This window comes from Schistocerca piceifrons, chromosome 9, assembly GCF_021461385.2.
Source record: "Schistocerca piceifrons isolate TAMUIC-IGC-003096 chromosome 9, iqSchPice1.1, whole genome shotgun sequence".
In the NCBI taxonomy this organism is placed as follows: Eukaryota; Metazoa; Arthropoda; class Insecta; order Orthoptera; family Acrididae; genus Schistocerca; species Schistocerca piceifrons.
The window spans coordinates 43,696,805-43,721,544 of record NC_060146.1 but is presented as its reverse complement, the minus strand read 5'-3'; the positions used below and the strand labels follow the sequence as shown (position 1 = coordinate 43,721,544).

Below are 24,740 nucleotides of genomic sequence, written 5' to 3'. Positions count from 1 at the left end.
TTTGTTTATTTTGGTAGCTATTCACTATGCAACACAAAAAAATAATTTTCTTCAGGTCAGCAGATTTCCTCCACACTCTCACAAGAGAACAACCGTCAACTAGAAAATAACCATCACCCATTACAACACTTACAGGATATCCACTTTTGATGGAGCTATACTTGTCGAGAGAAGAGCTCCGACAGCTGGCAGCACAGTTGCCAGTATTCGACACAGACGGGCAGCGAGCCAGCAGCGGTCATCCAGCACTACGGCAACACTAGGCCACGGTAATGTAAACAAAAGCTCATCATCTGATTGGATGTCGTGGCTGCACGAAGCACGGGCGCCAAGCCACGTTAACTGTCAGAGCTCTTCTCTCGCCGTACGCACTGTAGGGCATTCAGAGTTACTGGTACTGTCAAAGGAGTTATGTTTTATTTTGCTGGGATCTGTGTTAGTCACATCTATAGTTGTTGTCCAGTACTGACTTCTTCAAATAACAGAACTTCAAATATTAAACATTAATTTCATGAATGTGGTAGACCTACGTTGGACTGAGTTGTGAATTATCTGCCTATCCTTCATCCTGCTTCCTAGTTCCTTTTTGCTGTTGATTAAAAATAAAACTGTGTAATTAAGTATCAGTGTTCATTATTCCTGTAGGGATTTATTATGCTCTTACTGTAACATTACACTTTGTGATCACTATAGTTGCATATTTTAGAACGATCATTTAATGTTCACAGCGTTTGTTATGATTTCCATTTCATAGATTTTTTTGATCTGTTGCACTACATTTTTGACAGCTGTTACATTATCCACATAGAATCCTCCCTTTCCTACAGCCTAAGCATTCATGATACCATATCTATTCCACCAATGAAACCATCACCACCAACAACCTCCACAAGGCTTCCTTCCCATAGCTATTCCACAGATCTGGCTCACAAACAATCTCAAAAACAATATCCTGCTTCAGCCTCTGACTAATGCAGTTCCCACTTCCAAAATACTCAGAAGGCACCCTTCTTGTCACCCTGAACCACCTAGGCCTTGAATGCCTTAAGACATTACTCCACTACAGGTATGACTTTCTTAAGTTGAACATTGCATTAACATCCTCTCTCCCTAATATTTGCCCCACAGAGTGTAATGTTATCTTCTGTCACTCTTATAACCTCTTAAATCTCCTGGCCAAACCTTTGGGTTACATAACATACTAGCAGGCTTTAAAGATTAAATATAGAAATGCTTCCAAAAATGAAAGTTTCACTCTATAGTGGAGTGTACGCTTTCTGGCAGATTAAAATTGTGTGGCAGACCAAGACTCAAACTAAGGACATTTGCCTTTCATGGGCAAGTGTTCTACTGTCGAGCTACCCAAGCACAACGCCTGACTTGGTTGGTTGGTTGGTTGGTTTTGGGGAAGGAGACGAGACAGCTTGGTCATCGGTCTCTTCGGATTAGGGAAGGACGGGGAAGGAAGTCGGCCATGCCCTTTGAAAGGAACCATCCCGGCATTTGCTTGGAGCGATTGAGGGAAATCACGGAAAACCTAAATCAGGATGGCCGGACGCGGGATTGAACCGTTGTCCTCCCGAATGCGAGCCTGACTTGGTCTCCAGCTTTAGTTCTACTAGTACCTTGCCTCTTATCTTCCAGACTTCACAGAAACTCTCCCACAAATCTTGTAAGATTAGTACTTCTGGAAGTGAGGCTATATTGGAGACATGACTTAGCCACAGCCTGGGGTATTTTCGAGGATAAATTTTCAGTCTGCGGCAGAGTATGCACTGATCTGAAACTTCCTGGCAGATTAAAATTGTGTGTTGAATTGACACACGAACTCAGAACCTTTGCCTTTCACGGGCAAGTGCTCTGCTGATTTAGCTATCCAAGCATGGCCCATGAGCCATCTTCGCAACTTTACTTTCACCAGTACCTCATCTCCTACTTCCAGACAGAAGTTCTGGCGGAAGTAAAACTGTGAGGCAGGGTCGTGAGTCTTGCTTGGGTAACTCGGTCAGTTAGAGCACGTGCCTGTGAAAGGCAGAGGCCCGAGGTTTGAGTCTTGGTCTGACACACAGTTTTAACCTGCTGGGAAGTTTTACAGTAATGCTGTTTAACATCCATAAAATTCAAAACAATATGAAAAAATAAATATATCATTCAGCAGAAGAGGAGTTACTGCAAATCTATACCTATTATTTCTACTAATTTTGTAATGATGAAATAAGTGTATGAACTTTAGAATTAAGAACTGGATACACAAGCAAATTATTTAAGTTTGAAACATAGTGAAATTGCACATATTCAATTTTTTTCTTTTGTATTCTGTTTATGATTCAGAATTTTTGTAACTAAACCACCAAACCATTCTCTTAACCTAGTACTCTTGTAAATTATTTTCAGAATATTAAATTATTATTTAAGATATACTTGGTAACTCACGTTGTGTCCCCTTAATTGAAAAACACACACACACACACACACACACACACACACACACACACACACACACACACACACACACACACAGTTTTCTAGCTAGGAATGCAGGACAGAGGAGTGGCAGGTATATGGGCTCAAAACATGATGTATGATTGTAGGACCCAGTGGGTAGTGGCATACGCTAAATAAGTCGGGAGGGGTTACAGAATGGAGGAGGGGGAAACTGTTGGATGGAGTGTGCAGGAATAGTGGATTACCTGAGATTGAGGTCAGGATGCTTATGGGAGCAGTTGATGTGTTGTAAGGATAACTCCCTTAGTTCGGAGCAGCTGGTGGTGGATGGAAGGATCCAGATGTGCGAGTTGTGGAACAGCCATTGAAATTGTGCATGATGTGCACAGCTGCAATTTGTGCCACAGGGTGTTCAACTTTGATCTTCGTAATACTTTGATGGTCACCTTTCATCTTGATGGACAGTTGTTGGATGGTCATACCAACATAAAGAGCTATGCAGCAGTGTTGGTATGGCCCTGCCTCTGATGGGACAGGACAAGCCGGTCACAAGGCTAGAGTACTAGGTGCTGGCTGGGTGGGTTTGGTTGGTCTTGCAGCTTGGTCTGCTATGGCAAGGGGTCAGGAGTGCGAGTAGCATAGAGATGGGCTAGGATGTTGTGTACATTGGGTGGGTGACAGAACACTACTTTAGGAGGGGTGTGAAGGATCTTGGGTAGGATGTCTCTCATTTCAGGGCATGATGATCGATACCTTAGCAAAGGATATGGCTCAGTTGTTCCAGTACAAGGGGGTATTGGGTGATGACGGTGGTGCTTCTATTATTTTTTGGGGTAGTAGGAAGACTAGGGGTGTGTGAGGGTGTGGTATGGGAAATCTGTTTGTGGACAGGATCTGGGTGGTACTGCCTGCCTGTAAAGGCATTTGTGAGGCCTTCAGCATAATGGACAAGAGAGCTCTTGTCACTACAGATACATTATCCTTCGGTGGCTAGGCTGTGTGAGAACAAATTTTTGTCTGTGGAATGGATGGCATATTTCCTCTCTTCTGTAAAAAAAGAAGATTTTCAGAGTTAATGGGTCACATAATTACCGATGGCAGCTGGATCACTTAGATCACATCCCATGTGCTTTCCATTCCCAGCAATAACAGCCTTTCTGAATTGTGCAGATGGGAGCTCTCCCTACAACTTATCATCTGTTCCTTTAACCCTTGTGGCCTCAACATTTGCTAGTACTGGCCCTCTACCTGCCTCTATTCCCTTCCCTGCTCCCACTTCAGCCTCTCAGCACACCTGTAAGGCTCTTTACCCTCCCCCCCATCTCCCTGCCACAGCCGGAACACCTTCGTAGTGCTGCATCTAGTGACCTACCTCCCTGTCCGTGCCATATTCCTGCACACTCTCACAGGAAGAACTACAGCATTTTCCCCATCCCATAGCCTGTTACTCTCCCACTCTGCAACCTGGGCCTTTTCTGTACCCTTACTACCCACTCCAGCTGAGAATGCTGCTAACTGAATTTGGGCTTCATTGTGCAGAGATGACATTGGTCCTGTGTGTGTGTGTGTGTGTGTGTGTGTGTGTGTGTGTGTGTGTGTGTGTGTGTGTGAAGGAGACCTTTAATAATTTAGTCTACGTTTAAATGCAATTTTCAATGTGTCTGTCTGCTGCTGATCGCCTCCAGCATGTAAGGAATAGCAGAAAATGAAAACATAAATCCAAACTTAAGAGAACTTTTCAAGTAAGAAACACAAACCAAGAAATAAGTTTTTGTATACATAGGAGTACAGTATATCATATGTTCACTGAAAATAATTAGCCACAGTTTGAAATTGGTGGTCAGCAATACAAAAATTAGAGGTAATGACAGCTCCTTCTATCAATAGCTATGAATTGCAGTAGGTAACTAGGCTGTCATCACTTGGGATAAAAATAACATCTCATTTGGCATGTGTGGCACGTTAAGAGCCAAGAGAATGACAACTATTACTATCATGCTTGAACAAAAATGGTTCAAATGGCTCTGAGCACTTAACATCTATGGTCATCTGTCCCCTAACCAACCTAAGGACATCATGCCTGAACAGCTGCAGCACATTGAATGCAATGCAAAATAAAAGCAATGAAACACAATACAGAATTTTAACAATGGAAAATCCAGGAAGGAATGTAACAATATTAGAGTGGGAAAGTTGCTACTCGTCATATAGCAGAGATGCTGAGTCGCAGAAGGACACAACAAAAAGCACACACACACACACACACACACACACACACACACACACACACACACACACACACACACACAAACATGACTGCAGTCTCAGGCAACTGAAACCACAAAGACAAAGACTTAAATGGCTGAAATATATTATTGTGAGAATTTTTTGTTTTGCGTATCTGTAACTCAGCATCTCCGCTATATGGTGTGTAGCAACTTTCCTTCTCTAATACAGAATATGAATACATATAGCATTGAGAATAAATGTGATTGAATCAGCCAGACAACAAACAAACTGCTGAAATGAAATGAAATGGATATGACTAGGATAAAAGTTAATACTGTTAAAAAAAGATAAAAAAGACTTTAGCAGATGTGAACAAGTTGTTTGTTCTTGCTGTGCTGCATGTGAAAAAGTTGTGCATAAAATGCATAAATATTTACTATTACTGTTTCCACTTATAGACAAATGATGTCTCAGTTGTACTTGGCGTCCATTTTAAAAATAATTTGTCTAGAAGCAAAACGGCTGATACTGAAAATATCTAAACCAAGATTTACTTTAGGTTTTCAGATATGATGACAACTTTGTTTGTTATGCAGAATATTTTGACAATCTGGCTAGATATTTTTATGTGGTTATGCAATTACAATATGAGGATGACTATGACAGCTGTGGAAATATTGAAATATTGAAATATTGAGTAAAGGTGGAATCATCAGCCCGTCTGCACACAGGAAAATATATTTCCTAACAAGATACCATTAAAAGTAACTGTCTGTATTGTTTGCCAGCAACTAAATTTCAGTAAAACACTTTAATTCACTGAAAATCTTTCACTGATTAAATAATAAGTATGTGGTATCAGTACATTACATGAATCAACAGTGATTAAGAACAAATAACTTATTCAATATATGTGCTTGTTGGTATGTTTTTCTAAAGTACTTTGTATGTCCTTTTCAGCATTTGAGTGTGGTTTCCCAATAAAATGTATAAAATGTGGAAAAGCTATACAGGACCGGAGCTCTTGTCAACAGCGTTATTTAATACCCATTTATGAGTGTAATTCATGTATTGCACATGGCACAACAGGACCTGATATGACTTCATACCTTGAATCCATTGCTGGGTAAGTCGAAGGATTTCCCACCACCTTCTTTACTCTTGTACAATTCTTGAATTTAGTAGTTAGGATTTTGTTATTGAAGTGTGTTGGAGTTGCTGTTATTGATTTTACATTTTTAGTAGCTCTGATATTATCATTTTGCTTTGACATGCATGTCAAGATAGGTGATTTCAATCCTAATGTATTAATTATTGTTGAATGGAACTGTCATTTGTAAATGGTGAAAAGAAGAATAGAAGATTACAATTGAATATGTTTAAAATTAAACTACTCAATGTTAACTACTCAATGAAAAAGTGTTGAGGTGAGTTATAAAAAGACCCACACAATAAAGAGACTGTAAACTTTTCTAGCACATCCTTTGATGAGCTAGCAAAGTTTTCATTGTCCCTTTTATTTTTTTGGATCTGTTGACAATGCGACACTCCTGCTACTTGATGAATGGTTTTCTTTACTTTTAAATAATTTGTACTGCCAAAACATCCTTTCCTGCATATAAATTTATAATTAAATGTAAACAGAAATACCTCTGAATATGATGGTGTTTTTTGCATAATTTTAAAATAATAATTAGTCAGTGATTTGGCAAATATGAAAGGGTACCCAAAGAAAGCAAAATTATTTTTTAAAAGCTCTGTATTTTCAAAATGTTTGCAAAACAACTTTATCCCCCTCAAAATACTCTCCATTAAAATTAACGAATTTGTCCCACTTGTTCTTCCAATGTTCAAAACATTTTTTGTAGACATCTTTAGAAATGGCTGACAACCACTCCCTCATTTTCTTCCTAACTTCTTCAGTGTTGTCAAATCAGTGTTCACCCATGCCCTTTTTCATGCACGGAAATAAGAAAGTCACACAGAAACAGGTCTTGTGAATAAGGCGCATTGTGCAGTGGAACCATGCTGTTTTTAGCCAAAAACTGTCTGACAGAGATGGCTGTGTGTGTAGGTGCATTGTCGTGGTGGAAAAACCAGTCTCCTGTCTGCCATAAATCTGGTCTTTTTTTATGAACACTGTTGTGCAATTTTCTCAAAACTTCCAAATAAAAAATGTGACTGATGGTCTGACCTGGGGAACAAACTCTAAATGAACCTCATCCTTGGCATCAGAAAAGCAAATCAGCATTGTTTTGATGTTTGATTTGACTTGAAGTTTTTTTGGACAGAGTGATGATGTTGCCTTCCATTGGTTTGACTGTTGTTTTGTTTATTGGTCATAACCATAGCACGATGATTCATCAATAGTAATGATCTTTGACAGAAAATCTGGATCAGTTTCAAGCTGTTGTTTCAAAACACGACATGTTTCAACTCGATGTTCCTTTCGATTGTCAGTCAGAACCCAAGGAACAAACTTGGCATCAACTCTTTTCATTCCCAAATCTTCCATTAAATTCACTGAACCATTTTTCACTGAAACTTGCCATCATAAAAAATGAAACATGAACAAAACAGCATGAACAAAAACAATCACTGCAGAGGAACAGAACAAGCCACATCAACAACACAGGTAGCGCTGAACTGGCAATGAGTTGCACTATGAGCACCTAGTCACAGAAATGAATACTACACAAACTCTGCCTATGGCAATGTTATTCTGTTTTTTGGTACCCTCTCATATTCCCTGATAGACAAGAAGAAAATGCACCATTTACACAATCTTAAAAATGCAAGAAAGTAAATTATCTCTAACTGCAAACACTGTTTACTACTTCCATTCTTCTTGAAAAATTGGAAAAAATGACAGCCTATTTGCAGGGATGGTGACTGATTCATTATATCATTTTTTTGACTCAAGCATGTTTTTTATACAATCATAACCAGTTTTGACCTTTAAAGGCCATATTCAGGTGCTACAACAGAGAACAGAAAAGCTTAAATTAAGACCTGAAATAAGTGTAATTATTTTCAGTAGATTTACTTCTGAGCTTACTAAACTGCTATTACAATGTGTGTGGGTCATACTTGTGGACAGCATTTAATAGATAAGTGTTCATGCATTGTCAATTAAGCATAAAATCAGAAATCAATAAGTTCTGCATATACAGCCAAGGGTACTTCTCCATCCCTACTCATTCCACAAGATGCACAAATCCTTAATAAGACAACACATATAAAAACCATAAAACAAGACATTTATTGAAATAATAGTTCAGTCAGTTACTCATCAAATACGAAAATAAACACAGGTCATTACAACAATAAAATCTATTTAGAACAAATTGAGCCCTTTACAATAAAGACAGAGTATCAATCTTTATGGTATATTTTTCAGTGTCTTTAGGCACTGCACTTCAGGCTGTTAGATGTTTACACTACAACAGCATAGTGCAGCTTGCTGGCTCTCTTCTTCTAGCTTCAAGCTGTATGCATTAGCTGGGTAGATATTGGGAAATGCAGATGTTGCCCAGACTGTACAGTGCTGCACTCATTCACAAGGTGGCCTCTGGTCAGCTGGAGCGTGTATACAGGAAGCAGCATCTAACTCAGCCAAGTCATAAATATTGAAGTATACATTAGTTGCAAACTTATTTTGTTCCTTGTGGGGTCTATCTGATACTTTGTGTTTCATGCCATAAATCTCCAGATTTTCTACACTGTCTAACTGTCCAGGCAACAGCCTTGCCGCAGTGGATACACCGGTTCCCATGAGATCACCAAAGTTAAGCACTGTCGGGCGTGGTCAGTGCTTGGTTGGGTGACCATCCAGGTCGCCATGCGCTGTTGCCATTTTTTGGGGTGCAGTCAGCCTCGTGATGCCAATTGAGTAGCTACTCGACCAAATAGTTGTGGCTTCGGTCAAGAATACCATCATTACGACCGGGAGAGCAGTGTGCTGACCCAATGTCCCTCCTATCCTCATCCTCCACTGAGGATGACACGGCGGTCGGATGGTCCCGGTAGGCCACTCGTTCCTCCTTTTGCATTTGAAAACCTAATGCTGTTTTATTGCTGGTGCAGGTATGTTCTTCGAATCTCAAGTCAAAGGACCTGCCTGTCTAGACAATGTAGCAGTTATCACAATCATGGCATGATGTTTTGTAGACCTCAGATTTCCCATATTTATTACTTATATATGGCAAAATGTGCCACACTCATGTTTTTATGTTATCTGCTGTGCTGAATGCAATTTTAACTCTTTTTTTTAATTTTTATTTTATTTTATTTTTTTTTAATATGTACTCAGTTATCTGATGTTTTGTCTACGTATTTCGTGGTGGCACACTTGCATACTTGGCCTGATCAGATGCTGTCTGAACATACCATGGACATGATATTGGTAACATTGATCAACAACTAAAAATTTTACATGTCAAAAAATGTAGACAGTTTAACATTTATAAGAACTGGAGATTTATGATACAAAATACAAAGAACACGTTAAAATGCATATTTTAATTTGTGTACCGGGCTGGGTCTGTGTTTTCTAACATCTTTGCGGCTAACTTAAATGTTTCACAGCTGGAAGAAGAGTGCCAGTGAAGGAACTGCCCTGATTATTCATTCTGTGTCATCTCTCCTAAGCCTAAGTGCAGTGGCATAAACATCTAGCAGCCTGAAGTAAAAAATAAATCATTAAGAATGCTACTATGGCTCTTTTATTATAAAAACTTTACATTGTCCTATCAGATTTTACTGTTTTAGCAACCTGTATTTACTTTAATATTTGATGAATAACTGACTGAACTATAACATGCACCTAGTGCAAAGATTAAGGAAGGGAAAGAATGTATGTAATTCCCTGATGTCTGATTTTATGTTTAGCTGACAATGCGTAAACACTCGTTCATCAAATGCTGCCCATAGGTACAAAACATATGCATTGTAATAGCACTTAAGTACTCCAGGTATAATGAAAATAATTACACTCATTTCAGGTCTTAATTTAAGCTTTTCTGTTCTCTGGGGATCTGAAGATGGCCTTTCAAGGCTGAAGCTGTTTATGATTGCATCATAAAAAAGTGATTGAGTGAAAATACAAAAAATAATACATTTACAAGAAATTTTGAGAAAGTGTCCTACAATGAAATGTGATTCCCTTGTAACTTTCAGCTTGCTTTCAAAGAGATAAACAACCATTTGCATATATCCCATAGATGTACCCACTGAATTGATTGTGTAAACTTTGAGTAACTAAAATTTTATAGTATTAAAGACATCCCTCTCGCACAGGATGTCCTGCCTCCATATCAAAATGCAACTGGTCACATTGAGAAACTGCACTGCAGAAATAAAATTAAACACACATTGGGATAACATAAATTGTAAAGTATCAAAAGGTTTGGTATCAAGTCCATTCCTACTCATAATTTAAATAAACAACATTTAATTTTGTGTTGAAAGATAATGTCCTGTGCTGACAGCAGTAGAGCTTGAACTAAGCCTCACTAGAGAGCCTGCACTGCAGCTGACAAGGTCTGCAACAAACACATAAGAAACAGTTCAAGGCTTAGTCTCATACACATTCCTTTTAAAGAATTTCAGATACGAAACTGATTATCTGATGGTATCATAAACAGACACAGACAGCCTTTAGTTATATGAACCTGCGCACATTACACGTGTCTGTCCTCTCTTCGGGTATTCCTGTGTGGTATGGGATTTTTACCAGATAATATATTGAGAATTTGTTCCTCATTGAATATGATATGTCAATTAAGTAATACTACAAGGTAAGCAGTGTAAAAGGGAATGGTAAATCATGAAAACATGCTATGAAAGAAAATCCAAATTAGAACAGTTATTTTTTGCTAGAACGTTAACAAGTCAAAATCAAAGGCATAGCTGTGTGCCAGTACAGGATTGACAGATGAACTGAAAAAATTCAAACAAGGGAGCTCATTTTGTATTATAACAAAAAGTGGAAGATGGGATCACGGATATGATACGTGAGTTGGGGTGGCAGTCATTAAAACAAAGGCATTTCTTGCTGTAGTAAGATCTGGCCTCATAACTTTCTCTTCTGAACGCAAAAATATATTTCACCTACATGGGGAGAAATGACAAAATCAATAAAAGAAGAGAAATAAGAGCTCACAAAGATTTATGTCTTCATTTTCCCCTTGTGCTATCAAGAGTATGATGACAAAACAAAGAAATAGTTCGAAAATGATTTGTTGAACCCTCTGCCAAGCACTTAAGTGTTATATATATATCTAAAAACAAAGATGATGTGACTTACCAAACGAAGCGCTGGCAGGTCGATAGACACACAAACTAACACACAAAAACACACAAAATTCAAGCTTTCGCAACAAACTGTTGCCTCATCAGGAAAGAGGGATGGAGAGGGAAAGACGAAAGGATGTGGGTTTTAAGGGAGAGGGTAAGGAGTCATTCCAATCCCGGGAGCGGAAAGACTTACCTTAGGGGGAAAAAAGGACGGGTATACACTCGCCCACACACACACATATCCATCCACACATATACAGACACAAGCAGACATATTTAAAGACAAAGAGTTTGGGCAGAGATGTCAGTCGAGGCGGAAGTGCAGAGGCAAAGATGTTGTTGAATGACAGGTGAGGTATGAGTGGCGGCAACTTGAAATTAGCAGAGATTGAGGCCTGGTGGGTAACGGGAAGAGAGGATATATTGAAGAGCAAGTTCCCATCTCCGGAGTTCGGATAGGTTGGTGTTAGTGGGAAGTATCCAGATAACCCGGACAGTGTAACACTGTGCCAAGATGTGCTGGCCGTGCACCAAGGCATGTTTAGCCACAGGGTGATCCTCATTACCAACAAACACTGTCTGCCTGTGTCCATTCATGCGAATGGACAGTTTGTTGCTGGTCATTCCCACATAGAATGCGTCACAGTGTAGGCAGGTCAGTTGGTAAATCACGTGGGTGCTTTCACACGTGGCTCTGCCTTTGATCGTGTACACCTTCCGGGTTACAGGACTGGAGTAGGTGGTGGTGGGAGGGTGCATGGGACAGGTTTTACACTGGGGGCGGTTACAAGGGTAGGAGCCAGAGGGTAGGGTAGGGGGTTTGGGGATTTCATAGGGATGAACTAACAGGTTACGAAGGTTAGGTGGATGGCGGAAAGACACTCTTGGTGGAGTGGGGAGGATTTCATGAAGGATGGATCTCATTTCAGGGCAGGATTTGAGGAAGTCGTATCCCTGCTGGAGAGCCACATTCAGAGTCTGGTCCAGTCCCGGAAAGTATCCTGTCACAAGTGGGGCACTTTTGTGGTTCTTCTGTGGGAGGTTCTGGGTTTGAAGGGATGAGGAAGTGGCTCTGGTTATTTGCTTCTGTACCAGGTCGGGAGGGTAGTTGCGGGATGCGAAAGCTGTTGTCAGGTTGTTGGTGTATTGGTTCAGGGATTCCGGACTGGAGCAGATTCGTTTGCCACGAAGACCTAGGCTGTAGGGAAGGGACCGTTTGATGTGGAATGGGTGGCAGCTGTCATAATGGAGGTACTGTTGCTTGTTGGTGGGTTTGATGTGGACGGACGTGTGAAGCTGGCCATTGGACAGATGGAGGTCAACGTCAAGGAAAGTGGCGTGGGATTTGGAGTAGGACCACGTGAATCTGATGGAACCAAAGGAGTTGAGGTTGGAGAGGAAATTCTGGAGTTCTTCTTCACTGTGAGTCCAGATCATGAAGATGTCATCAATAAATCTGTACCAAACTTTGGGTTGGCAGACCTGGGTAACCAAGAAGGCTTTCTCTAAGTGACCCATGAATAGGTTGGCGTACGAGGGGGCCATCCTGGTATCCATGGCTGTTCCCTTTAATTGTTGGTATGTCTGGCCTTCAAAAGTGAAGAAGTTGTGGGTCAGGATGAAGCTGGCTAAGGTAATGAGGAAAGAGGTTTTAGGTAGGGTGGCAGGTGATCGGCGTGAAAGGAAGTGCTCCATCGCAGCGAGGCCCTGGACGTGCGGAATATTTGTGTATAAGGAAGTGGCATCAATGGTAACAAGGATGGTTTCCGGGGGTAACAGATTGGGTAAGGATTCCAGGCGTTCGAGAAAATGGTTGTTGTCTTTGATGAAGGATGGGAGACTGTATGTAATGGGTTGAAGGTGCACACACACACATATATATACCCGTCCTTTTTTCCCCCTAAGGTAAGTCTTTCTGCTCTCGGGATTGGAATGACTCCTTACCCTCACCCTTAAAACCCACATCCTTTCGTCTTTCCCTCTCCTTCCCTCTTTGCTGATGAGGCAACATTTTGTTGCGAAAGCTTGAATTTTGTGTGTATGTTTGTGTTCGTTTTTGTGTCTGTCGACCTGCCAGCACTTTCATTTGGTAAGTCACATTATCTTTGTTTTTAAATATATTTTTCCTACGTGGAATGTTTCCCTCTATTATAACCATATCATTAATTTGAACCCAACAATTACCTTTGTTATTGTCGCTGTTGCTTTTCGAAATCTTTCCTGTCGTCTTTTTCTCTTTATTTTCTCTTTCTGTTTTTACCAGTAGTCTCACTTTGTATTCACCTTCCCCATTTTACCGTAATCTACTATACAATTTTATCCCGCCTATATATACTCAACAATACGTAACCCACTTCCAAACCATATATATATATATATATATATAGACACACACAAAGATGATGTGACGTACCAAACGAATGCGCTGGCACGTCGATAGACACACAAACAAACAAACATACACACAAAATTCTAGCTTTCGCTTTCGCTTTAGCTCTTTGCCTCTGTATATGTCTGCTTGTGTCTGTATATGTGTGGATGGATATGTGTGTGTGTGTGCGAGTGTATACCCGTCCTTTTTTCCCCCTAAAGTAAGTCTTTCCGCTCCCGGGATTGGAATGACTCCTTACCCTCTCCCTTAAAACCCAAATCCTTTCATCTTTCCCTCTCCTTCCCTCTTCCCTGACGAGGCAACCGTTGGTTGCGAAAGCTAGAATTTTGTGTGTATGTTTGTTTGTTTGTGTGTCTATCAACGTGCCAGTGCTTTCGTTTGGTAAGTCACATCATCTTTGTTTTTAGATATATTTTTTCCCACGTGGAATGTTTCCTTCTATTATATGTGTGTGTTATATATATATATATATAGAGAGAGAGAGAGAGAGAGAGAGGGAAACATTCCATGTGGGAAAAATATATCTAAAAACAAAGATGATGTAACTTACCAAACGAAAGCACTGGCATGTTGATAGACACACAAATATACACACAAAATTCAAGCTTTCGCAACCAATGGTTGCTTCATTAGGAAAGAGGGATGGAGAGGGAAAGACGAAAGGATGTGGGTTTTAAGGGAGAGGGTAAGGAGACACACACACACACACATATATATCCATCCGCACATACACAGACACAAGCTGCTTGTATGTGCGGATGGATATGTGTGTGTGAGTGTGTGTGTGTGTGTGTGTGTGTGTGTGTGTGTGTGTGTGTGTGTGTGTGTGTGTGTGTGGTGTGTGGGTGTGTGTGTACGAGTGTATACTTGTCCTTTTTTCCCCCTAAGGTAAGTCTTTTCGCTCCCGAGATTGGAATGACTCCTTACCCTCTCCCTTAAAACCCACATCCTGTCATCTTTCCCTCTCTTTCCTGATGAAGCAACTGTGGGTTGCGAAAGCTTGAAATTTGTGTGTGTGTTTTTTATTGTGTCTATCTACCAGCGCTTTCTCGTTTGGTAAGTCACAGCATCTTTTTTAATATGTTTTTTCCATGTGGAATATATAGATGTGTGTGTGTGGGGGGGGGGGGGGGGGGGAGGGGGGGGGGAGGGGGGGGGAATTTGTAAGATTTTAGATGGATAACAAGTTAGACTGGAATCAGTGCAAGGATGAATTAATACTGATGCCAAGAGCAGCATATTTTGCACATACAGTTATCTCTGTGTTTGCCTAAAGACAAGATTAATGATCTGTTCTGCTTATTTTCATTACTAGTCATGTTATTGAAATACATGGCCAAGTGACATTTATGTGACTATTGCCTGCATTAGATGTCAATGAGCAATTACCACTGAGAGACAGCAGTTGGCAGCGCCAGCAGTGGATGGTATATAACGTGCTTCAGGAGGAAGTGGACACTGTGCAGTCATTTTCATAATGTGAAAATGGAATGATTTATCCGACGTGCAAAAGGGCATGGTCATTAGCTTTTGGGCCAATGAAGGAAGCATTTTACAATGTAAAATAAAATAATAAGTATCTGTTTGGATTCTGGTCATGTTAGTTAGTCCAGTTTAGTTTGGTAACATGTGGTACGCTTTCACTTGCATCCTGTAGTGTGCATCACAATGCTCTGTTAAAGGATTACCTCTTTTCTGATGAATCTGGATAGTATGTAATTCCAGTTGCTCTGTAGAAGTTTGTGGAGCAGCTATGCTGTGCCAAACCTATGAAGACTCCTCCAAAGTATCTTCTCTGCTGCAGAAATTCCTAAAGCCTTCTGACTAACAATTTATACCAAGTCATCAAATGATAGCTGAACATGTATTTTCACTTTGTGATCTGTTTCCAAATGTTTATTGCATAACTACATTTACAATTCAGTCAATTAATGTGACACTAATACATTCTTTTCCTATGAAAACTCAAACAATAGCACCATCACTCTAACCATAATACAAAACTTTCTTACATTACAATCAAAGAACATCATTTGTTTTTCTCCTAAGAGATTCCACGATCCTGTCTATTTTGTATGCATCTTGTGGGTCCATGGACTGCATACCAGATGCCGAGCAAATAGTCAGCATTCTCCTGGCTTCCACGCACTGTGGCTGTATCTTTCCTCATATGCCCTCTCTGTAGGAACAGATGTGATATCCACAAAAGGTCTGTTGATATTTGGCCTCCTATTTTATGTAAATATCTTTAGCTGATGTGACAATTCTTCATATAGCAGAACTGGCTTGATCCACAGTGTCTTGTTAAACTACAACTTCCAAAATGGTTAAGTTGGTAAACTGTTAGCATGCCACTGTGGTTAAAGTATACTGTGCTTGGCAAAATGTTGCTAGCCCAAATCAGCATTGAGGCAACTGTGGTTCACCACAACCCATAGATGACGGTATTGAATCATGGCTGCAGAGATCTGTATGGGTGATAGATGTGCAACTATTGAGCAACTGACAGCCCAGGTGAATCAAGGGACTGCCAACATTGTCTTCTAAATGACTGTTCGGTGAAAGTTGCTGTGTATGGGCATCTGCGTAAAGCACCTGGTTCATACACCCATACTGACTGCTCTTCATTGGTGACAGAAGTTGGAATTAACATGTCAGTACTGCAACTGAATATCCACTGAATGGGTACACAAGGCCTTTTCATGATAATCATGTTTTATGCTACATTGGACAGATTGCTGTTGGTGTGTACAGTATGAAATACGTGCAACAATCATCGGAAGGGTCCAGACTGGAGGAGGGAGACTATGATCTGTGTGATCTCATCTTTCTGGTAGGCACAATGGACCAAAACAAGTATGTATCCATCCCTGGGGACTACATCCACTCCAACGTGCAATTTGTTTATCCTTGTCCAGCAGGACAGTGCAATATGTCACACAGCTTGCAGTGTATGTGCATCGTTCAGGGTGCGCCAGGATGCATTTACCATCCTCTCAGACATGGCCACCAAACTCCCTGGATTTAAGCCCAGCTGAGAATCTGTGGAACCACCTCTGTTTGGCTTTACATTATGTGGATCCTCAACCAAGAAACCAAGCACAGGTGGCCATGGCACTGGATTCAGCATAGCACCAAATCCCTGTCAGTATCTTCCAGAACCTCACTGACTCTCTTTCTGCATGGCTCCCAACAGCTGACACTACAAAATGTGGTTATTCAGGCTTTTGACAGGTGGTCACATTAATATGACTGTACAATGTAGCTTTTGGAGGTTTTCACCCAATTCAAATATAGTTTTGATTCAGCAGAAATGGCTGGTAAGAATACAGGGTTATTCATAAGTATCTCTGCTGGTTCAGAAGACAACTGCATGAAAACTGCAAGATGTAACTGAATTGTGACTTACTTAATAATAATACAAGATAAGAAAATAATCTTCATGTACTCTTTGCCTCTTTGGCAAGGGTTCAGTGCAGGATTCTATATCCTGGTATGTAGGTCTTCAGTAATTTCCCACCTGACACACAAGAAATTGAGAATCTCTGTAAATTTAAAAGAAATTTAAAAATGTACTTTATTAATCATTCCTTCCACAGACATTCATTTTCTCAGTTTATGAATTGAAGATACCTGTTATCAAATAACTGTTGCCCTTAAAAAACCTTGTTGTATTAATGTAGAAGTTTAGCTAGCAATAGGAGATGAACAACTATTTGATGACTGGAGAAGTGGCACGGTTGTCAATTTTTGACATGTTATGTACAGCTTGGTTAAACACATTTGTGGAAATGCAATGAAAGTTAAATAGAAATGGAGTTTCAACACCTGTTAATGTATATTCAACATAGTCCATATCCTTGAAAGTTCTCCTTCATGGTGACATCCACAGAATGAACTAAATGAATCAGTTAATGAACTATGTTAACGATGAGGTCATTAGATATGCAAGACTAGTTCAGATAAGTAAATAATGAGAAAGAAGATTAGCCAAGTCCCTTTGAAAGGATCCATTCTGGCAGTGGCCTTAAATGACTCAGGGTAGCTGTGGAAAAATGAAATCTCTTTGACCAAATGGGAAGTTCAAACTTACTCCTCATGAATAAAAGTCCAGCAGTTTAACCACTGTGTCCTGTCAGTTAGTGTTAATGAGAAAAAAATTGCCAAGGATAAGAAATAGTCCAAAATGAATAGCAAACCAACATCCTGGCCATGGAAAACCTATTTTAGTTTCTCGCATGGAAGTAAGTGATGTAGAGGCCTTGCAGTGCTATACAATCATTTCTGAATGAATAGAAAATCTTTCTGTGAATGGGTTTTCATGTGGCTGATCAGTTTTGTGCACACATTCCTTCACAGTTCTAATAAGCAAAGTAAGGAGAACAGCCAGTGATGTGGCATTCCCCCACAGTTTCATTCTGGGGCAGTTTTTCTACTACTCTGCTCTTCTAAGTCTTCTATAACTGATGGACAGTTCTCTTTGAACTTGGGTGGTTGAGGGTGTATCTTGACAGTTGTGATGTAGTGCTGCTTCAGGTTAACTTTGGGGCTCTCTTTGAATTTCTTCTTTCGACATCTTGATGTGGACCAGTCACATCAAAGCTGAACACACACTTTAAGATGGGATGGATGGGTATACTGACCACATATCTGATGAGAGTTTATATTGTTCTAGAATAGTGTTGGTATTTCCACATCCAGCATCAACCACAACATTGGTATTTGTGTATTTGTCAAATAATTTGCAAGACATTTTGGAGGCACTGTTGCTCGATACGTGTGACATCTTGCTGTGAAACATGCATAGAAGATCAGAAGTTGCTTGTGTAGGACATTTTCTTATGGCAGATGGCCTACAGATCAGCAAACTAAGGTGCAAACTGTGTCAATAATGGTGCAACACAACTTAAAAAGACTGTTTTATTCTACTGCAGGAGGGAAAAGTGCATATATATTTACCTATATCACTTTAGGTTATTGGCTCAGATTATTGTTTTAAAGTTGTAAGTCTTAACAAAGCTAATACTGAAATTATTTAGAAGAGTCTTTCAGTGTGTATCAGGGAAACTTGTTTGACAATGTTGTGTTCATTGAGCCACTTCTCACATGTTATGGATAATGTATACAGTCCTTGATAAAAAAAATTGAAACACTTAGATGACATGATTGGATGTCAATGTAAGTTTGTATACATGTAGACCATTCTTTGTGACAGGTAAAACACCCACCATAGTACATTAGTGTTGTTTGTGGGCCTATTTAGTGTCGTTGCAAGGCCCGATAGGATATATAACGGCTGTAAACGACATCAAATGTTGAGTGATCACTGTGAAGAACATGAAGATGCCATGTAGTGTTGTGGGACATCGTTATCAGCAGATGAGAGAGCTTGAAAGGGGCTTTGTTGTGGGTCTTCATTTGACCAGCTGGCCAGGTTGTGAAATATCCATTTTTAAGGGCATTAGGATGTGACAGTGGCCTGATGTCAGACTGTATGGGAACATGAGGATGATCATACTCTTCATCAGGTTCCAGTTGACTACATCCGACCATCACAAGGGAGGATTGCCATACTGTGCACGAAGCACATTGGGACCCTTGGCATCTGCACCTGCCATCAGAGAGCAAATAATAGACTCCCTGTAACAGTCTGTGTCACCTTGCACATTGGCTGTAGACTAGCAGCAGCCAGGCTAGAGAATTAACATCCCACGTGTGGGCTGCGACTAACAACAAAACACCAATGACTGTTTGGATTTGTGTGGTGACAAGGATGCATGGTCTGCTGATGTGTGGCATCACATTGTGTTAATTGATGAGCCACAGTTCTGCATTCCCCAGGATGACCATCGTCAGCGAGTATGGTGGTGACCTCTTCTTAACAATATCTCTCATTCAATAATCAAACAATGGAAAATCCAGGATGGGATGTAACAATATTCTGAAAAGGATAGTTGCTACTCGCCATATAGTGGAGCCCCCCCATGAACCATGGACCTTGCCGTTGGTGGGGAGGCTTGCGTGCCTCAGCGATACAGATAGCCGTACCGTAGGTGCAACCACAACGGAGGGGTATCTGTTGAGAGGCCAGACAAACGTGTGGTTCCTGAAGAGGGGCAGCAGCCTTTTCAGTAGTTGCAAGGGCAACAGTCTGGATGATTGATTGATCTGGCCTTGTAACAATAACCAAAATGGCCTTGCTGTGCTGGTACTGCGAACGGATGAAAGCAAGGGGAAACTACAGCCGTAATTTTTCCCGAGGGCATGCAGCTTTACTGTATGTTTACATGATGATGGCGTCCTCTTGGGTAAAATATTCCGGAGGTAAAATAGTCCCTCATTCGGATCTCCGGGCGGGAACTACTCAAGAGGATGTCGTTACCAGGAGAAAGAAAACTGGCGTTCTACGGATCGGAGCGTGGAATGTCAGATCCCTTAATCGGGCAGGTAGGTTAGAAAATTTAAAAAGGCAAATGGATAGGTTGAAGTTAGATATAGTGGGAATTAGTGAAGTTCGGTGGCAGGAGGAACAAGACTACTGGTCAGGTGACTACAGGGTTATAAACACAAAATCAGATAGGGGTAATGCAGGAGTAGGTTTAATAATGAATAGGAAAATAGGAATGCGGGTAAGCTACTACAAACAGCATAGTGAACGCATTATTGTGGCCAAGATAGATAGGAAGCCGACACCTATTACAGTAGTCGAAGTGGCCGTGCGGTTAAAGGTGCTGCAGTCTGGAACCGCAAGACCGCTACGGTCGCAGGTTCGAATCCTGCCTCGGGCATGGATGTTTGTGATGTCCTTAGGTTAGTTAGGTTTAACTAGTTCTAAGTTCTAGGGGACTAATGACCTCAGCAGTTGAGTCCCATAGTGCTCAGAGCCATTTGAACCATTTTTATTACAGTAGTACAAGTTTATATGCCAACTAGCTCTGCAGATGACGAAGAAATTGAAGAAATGTATGATGAAATAAAAGAAATTATTCAGATTGTGAAGGGAGACGAAAATTTAATAGTCATGGGTGACTGGAATTCGAGTGTAGGAAAAGGGAGAGAAGGAAACATAGTAGGTGAATATGGATTGGGGGACAGAAATGAAAGAGGAAGCCGCCTGGTAGAATTTTGCACAGAGCACAACATAATCATAACTAACACTTGGTTTAAGAATCATGAAAGAAGGTTGTATACACGGAAGAACCCTGGAGATACTAAAAGGTATCAGATAGATTATATAATGGTAAGACAGAGATTTAGGAACCAGGTTTTAAATTGTAAGACATTTCCAGGGGCAGATGTGGACTCTGACCACAATCTATTGGTTATGACCTGTAGGTTAAAACTGAAGAAACTGCAAAAAGGTGGGAATTTAAGGAGATGGGACCTGGATAAACTAAAAGAACCAGAGGTTGTACAGAGATTCAGGGAGAGCATAAGGGAGCTATTGACAGGAATGGGGGAAATAAATACAGTAGAAGAAGAATGGGTAGCTTTGAGGGATGAAGTAGTGAAGGCAGCAGAGGATCAAGTAGGTAAAAAGACGAGGGCTAGTAGAAATCCTTGGGTAACAGAAGAAATATTGAATTTAATTGATGAAAGGAGAAAATATAAAAATGCAGTAAGTGAAGCAGGCAAAAAGGAATACAAACGTCTCAAAAATGAGATCGACAGGAAGTGCAAAATGGCTAAGCAGGGATGGCTAGAGGACAAATGTGAGGATGTAGAGGCCTATCTCACTAGGGGTAAGATAGATACCACCTACAGGAAAATTAAAGAGACCTTTGGAGATAAGAGAACCACTTGTATGAATATCAAGAGCTCAGATGGAAACCCAGTTCTAAGCAAAGAAGGGAAAGCAGAAAGGTGGAAGGAGTATATAGAGGGTCTATACAAGGGCGATGTACTTGAGGACAATATTATGGAAATGGAAGAGGATGTAGACGAAGATGAAATGGGAGATATGATACTGCGTGAAGAGTTTGACAGAGCACTGAAAGACCTGAGTCAAAACAAGGCCCCCGGAGTAGACAATATTCCATTGGAACTACTGACGGCCGTGGGAGAGCCAGTCCTGACAAAACTCTACCATCTGCTGAGCAAGATGTATGAAACAGGCGAAATACCCTCAGACTTCAGGAAGAATATAATAATTCCAATCCCAAAGAAAGCAAGTGTTGACAGATGTGAAAATTACCGAACTATCAGTTTAATAAGTCACAGCTGCAAAATACTAACACGAATTCTTTACAGACGAATAGAAAAACTAGTAGAAGCCAACCTCGGGGAAGATCAGTTTGGGTTCCGTAGAAACACTGGAACACGTGGGGCAATACTGACCTTATGACTTATCTTAGAAGAAAGATTAAGGTAAGGCAAACCTACGTTTCTAGCATTTGTAGACTTAGAGAAAGCTTTTGACAATGTTGACTGGAATACTCTCTTTCAAATTCTAAAGGTGGCAGGGGTAAAATACAGGGAGCGAAAGGCTATTTACAATTTGTACAGAAACCACATGGCAGTTATAAGAGTCGAGGGATATGAAAGGGAAGCAGTGGTTGGGAAGGGAGTAAGACAGGGTTGTAGCCTCTCCCCGACGTTGTTCAATCTGTATATTGAGCAAGCAGTAAAGGAAACAAGAGAAAAATTCGGAGTAGGTATTAAAATTCATGGAGAAGAAATAAAAACTTTGAGGTTCGCCGATGACATTGTAATTCTATCAGAGACAGCAAAGGACTTGGAAGAGCAGTTGAATGGAATGGACAGTGTCTTGAAAGGAGGATATAAGATGAACATCAACAAAAGCAAAACAAGGATAATGGAATGTAGTCTAATTAAGTCGGGTGATTCTGAGGGAATTAGATTAGGAAATGAGGCACTTAAAGTAGTAAGGGAGTTTTGCTATTTGGGGAGTAAAATAACTGATGATGGTCGTAGTAGAGAGGGTATAAAACGTAGGCTGGCAATGGCAAGGAAAGCGTTTCTGAAGAAGAGAAATTTGTTAACATCCAGTATTGATTGAAGTGTCAGGAAGTCATTTCTGAAAGTATTTGTATGGAGTGTAGCCATGTATGGAAGTGAAACATGGACGATAAATAGTTAGGACAAGAAGAGAATAGAAGCTTTCGAAATGTGGTGCTACAGGAGAATGCTGAAGATTAGATGGGTAGATCACATAACTAATGAGGAAGTATTGAATAGGATTGGGGAGAAGAGAAGTTTGTGGCACAACTTTACCAGAAGAAGGGATCGGTTGGTAGGACATGTTCTGAGGCATCAAGGGATCACCAATTTAGTATTGGAGGGCAGCGTGGAGGGTAAAAATCGTAGAGGGAGACCAAGATATGAATACACTAAGCAGATTCAGAAGGATGTAGGTTGCAGTAGGTATTGGGAGATGAAAAAGCTTGCACAGGATAGAGTAGCATGGAGAGCTGCATGAAACCAGTCTCAGGACTGAAGACCTCAACAACAACAACATATAGTGGAGATGCTGAGTTGCAGATAGGCACAACAGAAAGAATGTGAGATTTTGGTCAACATTTGCCACCCACACACACACACGCGCGTCTCTGTGGTGAGTTGTATATGGTGACTGATCTCAATGATTTACTAATCAGAGTTAGCAGTTCTCCCTACTGCTCTTCAGTTTATTACCACTATTTTTTCTAGAAGAATTTTTCCATGAACTTTGTTTTCAGTCAAGATGTTATATACAGTAGCTCCAGAATCTGTAGTAGATTTGATAATGTTGCTGTATCAGCATATTGCATGGAATTCAGGAAACAAGATCTGGGTATGAAATTTTTATACCAGGTTTGTTGTTGTTGTTGTTGTTGTTGTTACTGTTGCTGCTGCTGCTGTTATTATTGTTGTGGTCTTTATTCTGAAGACTTTTCATACTAGTCTGCCATTACAAATCTTCACGTAACTATCACGAGCTGTAACAGTTTGAATTTCCTGACTGTAGTTAAGTCTTGGTCTTCCTGTGCTATTTTTATCACACACAATTTTCATCTATTCATAAAACAATTAGTCCTTGTCCCTCAGGACCTGTCCTACCCTTTTATCCTTTGTTTTATTCAAGTACTGCTTTAAAGCTCTGCCCACTTCACTTCAGTACCCATCTAATCTTCTGTAGCACATTCCCAGGTGTAATTTGAAACTTAGCAAGACTGTAGGGGGGGAGGGGGGGGGGGTGTCAAAGTAATGCAGGACTTTTTCTTTCGTTTTGCCTAATTTCAATTTTAAGGGCTTAAACACGCCCTGAAAGGTAATTTGGCATATTAGATTTAGAAAGAATATCTTTGAAACCATGAAAATAACAAATGTGTTTCATATAAAAACTGTAAACTCAGCTTTTGTAAAAATATGTGATGGTACAATATAACCCCACAACCATTAATTAATTTTAAGAAATGAAAACTTTTGCTACAACACACACAAGATTTCACACCACATCCATCCATGAGTAATGAAGCTGGTTTCTCAAATACCAATTTTGGAAAATAAGCTGTACACAATGTGCCCGTCAGTGTATTTTCAACATAACTAATTAAAAAATCAAAACATTAATTATTATTCTAATTATTTGTTTAATTATTTTTGTTTTGTGATTTAAATTGTTGTTTTATGTTTTAAATTCATGTTTTTTTAGTTTAGTGTTTCACATACATGTATTTTGTTAACTGAAAATTATAAGTAATTTTTTATTATGATTGAGCGTCAGTAATGATAATTTTAAATGAAATGCTTAAAATGTGGTAGTTTTTACACCATGCATTTTGAATGAATGAAATTTCTTCACAGAGTACATGCAGCGGACAATATGATATGAAACAAAATTCAGTTGAATTTCAAATCCTGGCGGGTGATTCTCTAAATATCCTGATTTGTCATATTTCAGTACATTGGAAATCCTTGGCAAAGAGAACTGATTCTGTGCTGTTGATAGCTGCTTAATTACATTGGTTCTTGAGTGACTCACACCATAATCATTCTGTAGAACTAGATTTTAAAATCTCACAATGGCTGTACCTGTCCTCTGCAGCCTTGTGGGGTCACCAGAAGAACAAGTTGTTTGTCTTCTGATATGATGCTGAAAACAGTTCTTTCACAATGACCAGTTCACTTTTCATAGTTTTAAAAGAAACTAATGGAGACTTTGGACTGAGAAACTGAGAACCTCTTTTTGAAGCTCCGTATATTCTTATGATGGCATCAATATCAGGAAACCTAACATCTGACCATGTCAAAAGATATTTGACTGAAGTTTTTTTTCCTAGTGTGGAAGAGAAGTCTGTGTATCATTGTAAAATTTTTGGAGAGGTCCATGTAAAAGAACCATTGGAAGACAAGGAAGTTGCTCAGCTGTTGATCT

At 40.1% G+C, this 24,740-nt stretch overlaps 1 protein-coding gene and 1 pseudogene across 1 annotated transcript in view; both read left to right on the top strand.

Moving 5' to 3' along the window:
• The window catches only part of LOC124716681, a 130,928-nt gene that overhangs the window by 90,563 nt on the left and 15,625 nt on the right, over positions 1-24,740 (top strand). The window contains exon 5 of the mRNA XM_047243220.1: positions 5,635-5,800. Coding sequence (XP_047099176.1) covers positions 5,635-5,800 — 166 coding nt within the window. The remainder of the gene's footprint in view (positions 1-5,634; positions 5,801-24,740) is intronic.
• LOC124717397 lies at positions 8,412-8,529 on the top strand (annotated as a pseudogene).